Source organism: Hipposideros armiger, unplaced genomic scaffold, assembly GCF_001890085.2.
Source record: "Hipposideros armiger isolate ML-2016 unplaced genomic scaffold, ASM189008v1 scaffold_22, whole genome shotgun sequence".
Lineage (NCBI taxonomy): Eukaryota > Metazoa > Chordata > Mammalia > Chiroptera > Hipposideridae > Hipposideros > Hipposideros armiger.
In genome coordinates, this window is record NW_017731372.1 from 1,564,084 (window position 1) to 1,575,297 (window position 11,214).

An 11,214-nucleotide genomic window follows, 5' to 3' on the forward strand; every position below is an offset into this window, starting at 1 on the left:
CTCTCTTCTCCATGGAGCCCAGCCTTCTGGGAACACTGTAAGGTACTTTGGTAAAGAGGACCCAACATTCGTTTTGAAGTATGGGAGTGACATACACATGCTATCTCTAGCTTTTAAGTTCACTGAGTCAGGACTAGGTTTGACTTGTGCCCTGCTCAGCCTCCTGTGAAGACCTGGCATGGAGAACATCCTCCTTAAACACTTGCTGCCGGAATACATGAACTAAATGAATGACGTGGAGTGGAGAATGGAGAAGCCTACTGAATAGGTTGTTACGCGAATCCAGGCAAGCAGTCACACAGGGGACGGAGAGCAAGGGCCAGAATTTAGCCCAGCAGCTGCCAGAATTGCAGAGATTGTCGGGGAAGAAGCAACCAGCCCCTGTATGGCTGGTGTTGCAAACCCCACCTGGTTAAGCGCTGGCAAGTATAGTTCTAAGGCAGTGGTTCTCAACCTGTGGGTTGCCACCCCTTTGGGGGTCGAACGACCCTTTCACAGGGGTTGCCTAAGACCATCGGAAAACAAAAAGGTATTTACATTACGATTCAAAACAGTAGCAAAATTACAGTTATAGAGTAGCAACGAAAATAATTTTATGGTCGGGGGTCACCACAACATGAGGAGCTGGATTAAGGGGTCACGGCATTGGGAAGGTTGAGAACCGCTGCTCTAAGGTATTTATGAAGAGAGAGAAACGAGGCTATGGTTTCCCCAGCAGGCACAACAGTCCCCAAGCTCTTTTTGGAAAGCTGTTGTAAGCAGGAGCTGAAAAGATGAAGGCTTGAATAGGATATGAAAGTTGAAATGATGAAAAAGCATATGGCGCAGGGAAGGATTTCAGGCTTAGGCCTGCATTTGGTTACTTGTCTTTTTCTATCATACTCCCTCCCCCATCACACCTCTGCCCTTGGAACTTACAGTTTTTGTAAATATTCAATCAGGACAAACAATATGGTACCTAAGGCCATAGCTTTGCCAGAGCGGCAGTCTGTATTGAAATAACCCATGTTGGCTGGTTCTCCTTGACTTTTCTGGCCACACCTTTGGGCTTCCTCCCAGGAACTTGGACTCCAAGCCCGTGCTCTAACCGTTGTGTTGTGTTGCATCTGAGTTGAGTGGCTACGGAACCACCTGTGTGGTTATCATTGGTCAATAGTTTGATACAACTATTACCTGATCTCTGGAATAACACTGACAATGAGGCATGGAACGACCGCGGGTTGCATGTCAAAGAGTGACCTGAGGCTCACTGCCCACTGCCTCGCCGCGCCAACCCCACCTGGCCAGGGCCAGGACCATCCCCTAGACCAGAGTGCCATCACCTCCCTGATTCCTCATCAGCAGTGACCCATCAGGATGGTGCTAGGTGCTACGAAGGAAAAAGGGCCTGTGGATAGTAGTGGAGGTGTATCAATATGAGACGTAGCTGAGTTGACTGACTTGGGGCAGGAGCCTTCCAGGCAGCAGGAAGTACATAAGCGAGGCCGTCAAGATAGGAGAGCACTTGGCACATTCAAGGATGCAAGAGGCCAGTGTGGCTGGAACACACGAAAGGAGAGGAAGTGTGTTGCTGAATTCGGGCTGGCACAGACGACTCCTAGGATTCTGTTATGAGAACTAGAAGTTTGAGGCTAGCAGGGGAACAATAAATAGAAATTGTAAGACTGAAAGAATGAATTTCCTAAGGAAAAGTAGTAATATAGTTTTGTGTGGTCCATGTTAGTTGAGATAGTAAATTTACAAAGATTTAACCTCTCAGGTTGTGAGATTTTTTTTTTTTTATGGCAGGGTTCAGTATTTAGATACTGACCTATATGTTAATTTTGACATTGTTAATTGTGGCTTTCCACTTTATACTGCTCTATATAAACATTTCTACACATGTGTACTCCATAACTTGTTTTTTTAAATAGCTGTGTAGTGTTTCATCATGGTTTCCATCATGATGTTTTTGGCCCTTCTGCACATCGGTGTGATTTTTAGTTCTTTATACTTTTTATCCTTAGCAGTAATGCTGCTGGGAATATTTTTGTTTTCCGATGAGTTATTTCTTGGGTTACGTTCCCTTGTGGGTCATTTCTCTGTATGTCCTTTGGCCTCTCGGATGCTCACAGTCTTCTGTTGTGTCACGTTTCATTTTCCCCACCTGGAGGGGGGCGATCCCCTTGGTTTCGGGGAGTTGAATGGGGAGAGGCGGGGATCAGCAGGAAGAGGTTCACCCTCATCAGAAGTACAGAGAATGCAGGTTGTTGTGTTAATACAGTTTGTCCTCTAGGATGTTGTCTCTGCTGGGGGTTTGTTCTGCACTCAACCTCTGTGGCCCTTAGCCTGACAGGTAGGCCATTCTCCTCTCTTGCTTCGCAGTCCCCCCAAGGGCCTATTAAGTTCCTGGTGGGCATATAAGTATATGTAGAAGAAGAAAGTGTAAGGTGGCATCAATGAATCGGATTGTTAGCAGGAAGTGATTGTGAGAAGCAGCATAAAATCTCTATGACTATCATTAACTGCAAATTATAATTATATCATCTAAGGCAAATGGTTCCCTCAGTGTCGACATTTTTATTTATTTTTAAATAGTTCATTCTGAATGTCTAGATGCTGTTGAGAAATTAATCAGGGACCAACTGACCAGGGTAAGCAGTTATCAGGAAGATTCATCCACTCAATATCTTTTCCTTGCCTGGTCATATCTGATCCAGTGTTATTGCTTCAACGTTTATTTTAAACTTGGTCAAAAGTTAATGGAACAAAGCGGAAGCACTGAGCTCATTTGATTTGGGACAAGAGTAGAGTTTAAGTGTAATTCTCTGCAGGGTGGGGGGACTTCTATTCCCTGTGTCAAGCATGATATAATTTAATAATTTAGTCTAAAGTTCTTAAAAACTTGGGAGTAAGTTCTAAAGGTGTTTTCTATTTTGCAGGGATAGGAATATGGAACGCCTGTGGAGAGTTCAGAGTGTGCCGAGCACAGTGCTTTACGTTATATCCTGGTGTCACCACTGCGAGGTGCGTTTTCTCAAGATCACACAGCTAGTGAGAAATAGGCTCAAGATTCAAAGTGTGGTCCCCAGCGAGTGCTCCGTGTTTCTTCTCTACCCTGGGGACACGATGGTTGGAAGCAGGACAAGGCCACGCGCAGCGTCAGATGGCAGATCTGACGTGTGCAGATCTGAAGGGTGCAGATGGCAGATAGTGGGCAGATAGAGCCACCGGCCACGTTAGCCTCTAATCTGTTGGATGAAGTTAGGTGACTCACATAAACTCCTCAAGGTTTCACCTCCGGTAAAGCAGAAGGGACTCCTGTTTTTTTCCTACTGCCTTTGTGAGGGCATGCTGGATAATGGCTGTGAATGTTCTTTGACAGCCATCCATGAAGCCCTATAGAAACGGAGAGACTTACTCCTTTGCATTGTAATTGTTATGACGATATGGCAAGATTCTCATACTTAAAACAGGAGACGTGCAAGAGCTGCTCTGAGGTAAGTGTGCTCTGAGGGGTCACATTTGAATGTCGCATCCAGCGGGGTTGCGGTCCGCAATGAACGGTCTGACAGGCTGACATGCCCGGGAATCAGATAATTCACAGCCAGGAAGCAGCAGGAATCATGTATGTTGTGTATATGACTCGACCGATGTGGTGACAGATGTATTCATGGCATCACAGGTTCCCCAGACAGATCTCCTTCTAGGAAAGCTGACGGCTGTGAGAGGCTTCCTGCAGCGACTGCAGGCCAGGAATTGCTCAGAACACGTCCTGAGGGCTGTGTCTAGAACAAGACCGAGGGCTGGAGCAGGCCTTTTTCAGAGTGATCTTGCTGACGTCGTCCTGACCCCGCTCCACCAGCCTTGAGCAATGATCACATCTCAGGTCTTGGGTTTCTAGGTGCTGGAATGTTCCGTAGCTGATCCAGGCAGCAGGGCCTGGAGGCCAAGGTTGAAATTTCATCCACACTTTATATAAACCCAGTAGACGAGTGGGTCTCCAATACCGGGGAGGCCAACATCTCTTAGACATTTTGTTGAAAGACAGATTCCTGAGCTCCATTTCCAGGGAGCTCTATTCCCCTGGTTTAGCCTGGGACCCAGGGCTGTGCATTCAGACAAACCCTTTAAATCACTTTGATGCAAATAATGTTCAATTTCTGTTTTCGGGGGGGAAAAAATGTAGTAGCTCGGAATGAGAGCTACTGTGATAAAAATGGAAAAGCTAACGTTTCTTGAGCGTTTACTCTGAACCAGACACTCTTCTGTATGTAAATGAAGTCATTTAATTCTCACCACAATCTCTTGAGATATACAATATTTCCTCCATTTACAAATCGGGTAACAGAGGCACAGGTTGCTTAATAAGATACTGGTTCCTGTGATAGCGTACCCTGGCTTCATAGTAAAATGTAAAAATGTGAATATCCAGGAAGAACTTTCTAGAAAAAAGACAGATTATTCAAATCCCACCTAGAGGGAGAGCCATTACACCTATCACTCTAGCAACATAGCTTGATTCTAATATTAAAAATTCATGCCACCCTAGTTACTGAGGGTAAGAAAGGAGCGTAGGGGAAGTGGCCCGCCCTAGAATCGGTTTCACAGGGTGTGAACACTGAGAATGGGGACCATGAAGTTCCAGTAGTTGTTAGAGACTTTAGATGCTTCTGTCAGAGACAGATAAGTAAGCAAAAGCAACGAAATGATTATAAACAATAACACGTATATGATTTAAAAGATGGGGGCTGAGAGAAATAGCATTGGCAGGAAGGCGTCTTACTTGTTCATATGGTGGTCAGAGGAGTCCTGTTTTGAGAAGGTGACATATAACCTCAGAGTTGAAGGACGAGAAGGAGCCAGTCCTGCAGAGAGACGTGGGGCGAGCATTCCCGCAGAATCTCCGGGTGACACTTGGGAATCTGTGTTGTCACTCTGTTTTCTGGGTGTTTCTGATGCAGGAGCCCCTGATCTTGGTGATGTCCTTTTTCAAATGACAAATCTAAAACAATTCAGTAGTGAGTTTGATGTCCCCACAAACCATGGTTTGGGAGAGTGCAGTGACTCCCAAGCAGTGGAGCCCTTTCCCTAGGGATTATAGGCAAGGGGAGATTTATAGAGTTTTAGAGGAGGCAACGCAGACACGGGGCAGGATTGACGAGGAGGTGGGGGACTTCCTGATCAGGCTAGCAGGTCCTGTGTCTGAGGTAAGCTAACTGAAGCTGAGTTGGAGGATTGTACTGGTGTTATGTTTCTCAGCAGTGAGGCATGTCCAGTAAATGCAGGCTGACAGGTTTAGATTTGTAGACCAAGTCACTGGGCCAGTTATGGGTCCATTTGTGGGTCCTGATATATGAATCACCTTTATCACCCTCAAATATAACTTAAGCTCTCCTGTTTCCATGGTTTTGTTCATACTGTTCCCTCCTCCTAGAATTCCTTCTCCTCTGCCTCCATTTCTCTATTTCTCAAAGCCTTACTCAGTCCTCCAAGACTCCATTCAAGTGCCACCACCAAGCCACTGCGTCCAGGAGACCTCCTGTGACTACACCAGCGGCAGTGATCTTGCGATTTTGTGAAATCCCCACTCACTCAGGCGCTTATCATCTGCTACCCTTTCCTTTCATATCACTCTTATTTCCACACCTTGCTGGTACATTCCTTGAAGGTCAAGACTGTTTTATATCTTAGCATCCTGTGAAGCACCTCCACAGTGACCTTCGCATATTAGTAACCTAGTAAAAATTTTCTGGATATATGGAAAACAGATTCATGATTCCAAGGCAGACCATTTCCTAACATTTTATTCCTGCAAGCTTTCCTTTCTTGCCTTTTGCAGACCAGGATAGCCGCCACTGTGGCTGGGACCGCGATGCTGGTGATGAGACCCTGCATATTTAAAATGATGCTGAGAAAAGAGGAGGAATGATGAATGGGCTCAGGAAGACGTGATGGCTTCTGCAATGACACTAATAAATGGAACACAGAATCTCTAATACCAGCTCTGATACTTAGATTGGAAACTAACTACAAAAAGGCAAGCAAGAAAAATGAATGTGTGGGTGGAGGATGGGGGAGGGGAGCATATGCAATCAAAGGAAAGATAAAAAGCTACATGTTGCTAATGAGACAGGAATGTCGGGATTTTACATTAGGATTATTCTGTTTTTCTTTTTCTTGCCTTTTTTTCTTTTTTCAGTTTAATGGGAAACCAGTCTCCAAAGATTTTTACACAGTCTGGAGGTCCATGGGTAAGACACAGAGCTTGACATTGTAGGTGGTCCCCCAGTAGGCCATGCATCTAACTCAGTGACATAGTGAACTGTCAAGAAGGGTGCAGATGGCAGATAGTAGGACTCGTCCTCCATAGTTGGCTGAGCCAATTCCTATAATACATTTCCTCTTAAATAGATCTCTCTATATATACATATCCCATTTGTTCTGTTTCTCTGGAGAAACATAACACAGTGACCCGGGACCAACACCCTGATGTCCCCATTTTACTCACCCCGTAGTGTAATGTCTTCTACCATCTGCTGGTATCACTTCTCACCACCTCACCTCTGAGACCCTGTGGTCCAAGCCAACATCCCCGCCTTTTTTTTTTAACAGCTTTATTGATGTATAATTGACACACTATAAAATCCACCTATTTTAAGTGTACAATTAATTCAATGATTTTTAGTAAATGTATAGAAATGTGTAATCTTCATCACAATCCAGTTTTATCACATCTCCATCACTGCAAAACATTCCTTTGTGCCTATTTGCAGTCAATTTCACTCCCACTTTCAATCCCAAACAACCACTGCTCTGTTTTCTATATCTTTAGATTTGCCTTTCTGGACATTTCATATAAATGTAATCACACAATATGTAGTAAAAGTGTGGGGCTTCTTTTACTTAGCATAATGTTTTTGAGGTCCGTTTATGTTGTAGCATGTATCGGTAGTAATGCTATGTGATTGCTGAATCGTATTCCAATGCATGGACATCCACATTTGTTTTTCCTCTCACTAGTTAGTGGCGTGTGGATTGTTTCCAGTGTGGACTATTATGAATAATTCTGTTATAAACCTTAATATAAGTCTTTCTGTGGACATATGTTTTGTAGCTCTCTGTTTTGTTTTGTTTTTAAGATTTTATTTGGGAATCGGAAGGGGAACAGACAAGCTGCTGTCCTTTTGTTCTTCAGTCTAGTTGTGGAGGACATCACTTCACTGGCCCATGTTGGTATTATCATTGTGCTCTTCCCAGGTGAGGCAGTTGCTCGCTGGCCATTGGACGGCGGCTCACGAAAGCTCACGCCTGTTGCCGGCCAACCCCACTGCAGCCTACACCGTTGCCAGCGACTCACGGCAGCCCAGCTCCAGGTCAAGCTGTTGTTCACCATCTTAGCTGTAGAGGGCGCAGCATCATTGGCCCTCATGTGGGATTCAAACCGGGGTCCTGCTGCTCAGAGCTGGCGTCCCAAGCCAACTCTTAACCAATGCGCCACTCTGCTGGCCCTGTATCTCTCTTATATAGATATCTCCATGTGGAATTGCTGGGTTGTAAATATGTTTAACTTGATAGGAAGCCACCAAACTTTTTCCAGAGTGGCTTTACTATTTCCATTCCCACAGGTTGAGCATTTTGATTTCTCTACATCCTTACCAACTCTTATTATTGTCTGTCTTTTTTATTATAGCCATTCTAGTGGGGGTGTAGTAGTATCTCATTTTGGCTTTAAATTGCCTCTCCCAAGTAACTTAATAATGGTGAGCATCTTTGCATATGCTTATTAGATATTCCTATATTTTTTTTGGTGAAATGTCTATCCAAATCTTTTGGCTATTTTTACATTGGACTATTTGTCATCTTCTTATTGAGTTATATGGCTTATTTATATATTCTAAATACAAGTTCTTTATCAGATATATGATTTATAAACCTTTCTCCCAGGTTGTGCCTCACCCTTTCATTTTTCTAATGGTGTCTTTTAGGAGAGCAAAAGTTTTTATTTTGATAAAGTCCAATTTACCGATTTTTTCTTTTATGGATCATGCTTTTGGTGTCATATATAAGAACTCTTTGCCTTATCCAATGTCACTAAGTTTTTTCTTTGTTTGCTTGTAGAAATTTTATAATTTCTACATTAAGTCTGTGGTCCATTTTGAGTTAATTTTTGTGTATGGTATGAGGTTAGTGTCTATGTTTTTATTTTTAATTTATTTGGCATGTGAATACCAATTGTCTCAGCACTATTAGTTGGAAAGACTATCTTTTTCCCCATTAAATTGCCTTAGTACATTTGTCAAAAATCAATTGACCATAAATGTGAGAGTTTATTTCTGGACTCTCAATTCTGTTCCATTGATCTACGTGATTATCCCATGCCAACACCACATTGTCTCGGTTACTGGAACTTTACAGTAAGTTTGAAATTGGATAACATAAGTTCCTTGTCTTCTTTTTGAAGATTGTTTTAGCTATTCTAGGCTCTTTGCATTTCATATGCATTTTAGAATGAACGTGTCAATTTCTACAAAAAAAATGCCTGATGGCAATTTTTTAGGGATTGTGTTAAACCTATAGATCATTTGTGGGAGAATTGCTCTCTGAATTATATGAGTCTCCAATTCATGAACATAGAGGGTATCTCCTTTTATTTAGCAGTGTTTTGTAGTTTTCAGTGTACTAGTCCTGTCTTGCACTTCTGTTGTTAAATCGATTTCTAAATATTTTATTCTTTTTGATGCTATTGTGAGTGGAATTCATTTCTTAATTTCATTTTTGGATGGTTCTTTGCCAATATGTAGAAATACAATTGATTTGTGTACATTGTTCCAGTATCCTGTGATCTTGCTAAACTTGTTTATTTTAATAGATCTTTTTATGTGTGGATTTCTTAGGATTGTCTACATACAAGATCATGTTGTCTGTGAGTAAAGGCAGTTTTATTTCTTCCATTCCAATTGGTATGCCTTTAATAAATTTTTTCTTGCCATATTCAGCTGACTGGAATTTTTGTACAATGTTGAATAAAGGAATAAGTGAGGTTATCCTTCACCTTATTTCTAATCTTAGTGGGAAAACATTCAATTTATTATCATTAACTATGATGTTAGCTACGCATTGTTTGTAGATTACCTTTATCACGTTAAAGAAGTTTCCTTGTAGTACTAGCTAATAGATATTTTTATCATGAATGGTTATTGAATTTTGTGAAATTCTTTTTCTGTGTCTCCTGAGGTGACTATGTGGTTTTTGTCCTTTATTGTATTAATATGGTGTATTGCATTGATTGATATCTGAATGCTAAACCAAACTTGTATAAATTCCACTTGGCAATGGCATAAAATTCTTTTCATATGTTGCTGAATTCAATTTGTTAAAATTTTAAGGAATTTTGCATCTATTTTCATGAGGGATGTTGGTCTATGGTTTTGATTTCCTGAGATAACTTTGTCTGACTTTTATATCAGGGTAATACTGGACTCACGGAATGCATTTGGAAGTGTTTCTTTATCTTCTGGTTTTAGTGTTTGTAAAGAATTAGAATTATTTCTTTTTTGCACATTTGGTAGAAATCATCAGTGAATCCATTTGGGCCAGACTTTATGGGAAGATTTTAAATTACTAATTAATTTTTTTTACTTGTTATATATAGATCTATTCAGATGTTTTATTGTTTCTTGAATCAGTTTAGGTAATTTGTGTCTTTCTAGAAAGTTGTTACATTTACATAAATTGATTTGATACATGATTAATAATACTCACTTATGATCTTTTAATTTTTTAAGGATGGTAAGGATTGCCCCTCTCTTTTCTGATTTTGGTAATTTGTGTCTTTTTTGTTATTTCTTGGTCAGTCTCATTAAAGATTTATCAGTTTTGTTGATCTTTTAAGGGAACTAACTTTCGATTTCACTGATTTTTCTCTGTTTTCTATTTAAATCTATTATTTTCTTTCTTTGACTTGCTTTGGATTTAATTAGCTCTTCTATTTCTAGTTTCTTATGGCAGGTATTTAAGTTACTGATTTAAGATCTTTCTTCTGTCCTAATGTAGGCATTTATAGCTATATATTTCCCTCTAACCACTGCTTTAGCTGCATCCCATAAATTTTGATATGTTAAATTTTCAATTTTTGTCAGCTCAAGATATTTTTAAATTTCGCTTCCAGTGTTTTTATTTGACAGATTGGTTATTTGGAAGTGTTGTTTTTCTAAATTTCCAAGTATTTGATAGTTCCCCAACTTTCCTTCTGTTGTTGGTTTATAATATAACTGCTATATATATAATTGTAGCTAGAGAACATACTTTGTATGAGTCAAACCTTTTAAATGTATTGAAACTTGTTTTATGGCCTAACATGGAGAATGTCCCATGTGTTATTGAAAAGATGTCCATTCTGCTGTCACTGGGTGGAATGTTTTATAATCATCAGTGAAATCAAGTGTTAAGTCTCCTATATGCTTGCTGATTTTCTGTCTAGTTGTTCTGTCAGTTATTGACACTGGAATATTTAAATCTCCAATGGTCATTTTTGAACACTATCATCTCTTGCTTAGGGTATTGTAATAGCTTAGCACTCCCGGTTCACCTATCTTGCTTTATTATTCTCTGTAGGACTTACCATTATCTGACCCAGTATGTATTCTACTTACAAACTTGCCTGTATGGGTCCCATGATGGCAGGGATTTTTGTCATTTTTTATCACTGCTGTATCCCCAACACCCATAACAGTTTCTGACACACATCAGTCACTCATGAATATTTGTTGGATGAATAAATATATCATCAAAGAAATAGTACCCACTATTCTCTTGGGTGAATGTAAAACTCCTCATCCCCATTGTCTGGAGGAGATCTGAAATGGGTCATTACCAGTGGAGTACTGAGCTAGATTCAAGGCAAGGGGCAGGGGATATACGGAGATACAAGATATAAGGGGTACCTAAGCTTTTGCCATAGGTTAGAATTCAACCTTTTCCTTCGTGTTTTTCCTTTGGGTTTGTTTCTCCTTGCTTTTTTGAGACATCAAAGTAACAGGCACTTGAGCACCAGGATTGGATGTGGGTCTGGAGGAAATAGGCCACTGTGCTTGATTTTGATCCAGGCTGTTTGGCTGCCTTCTCCAGGCCAAGGAATCCTTCTGGCATCCATTGGCCCCGTGCAGTTCAGTGAGGGTTAATTCTTACGTGGAGAGGGCAAGGAGGGGCTAACATTTTAGAGTAATAAACAGA

The 11,214-nt window shown here is 41.0% G+C and overlaps 1 protein-coding gene across 9 annotated transcripts in view; it reads left to right on the forward strand.

Annotated features, from left to right (window-relative positions):
• TSEN15 (tRNA splicing endonuclease subunit 15) overlaps nucleotides 1-7,139 on the forward strand; it is a 47,333-nt gene extending 40,194 nt beyond the window's left edge. For 2 of the 9 annotated variants that reach the window (XR_002123141.1, XR_002123144.1), the window contains 2 exons: nucleotides 2,264-3,479; nucleotides 5,822-5,906. Coding sequence is in view for 1 of the 9 variants with exons in the window: in XM_019635551.1 (XP_019491096.1) it covers nucleotides 5,822-5,883 (62 nt within the window). In the remaining 8 variants the exon portion in view is untranslated. Of the gene's footprint in view, nucleotides 1-2,263; nucleotides 3,480-5,821 lie in introns of all 9 variants that reach the window. The other 7 variants (XR_002123145.1, XR_002123146.1, XR_002123143.1 and 4 more) reach the window with 6 other exon arrangements.
• Nucleotides 7,140-11,214: the final 4,075 nt, after the last annotated feature.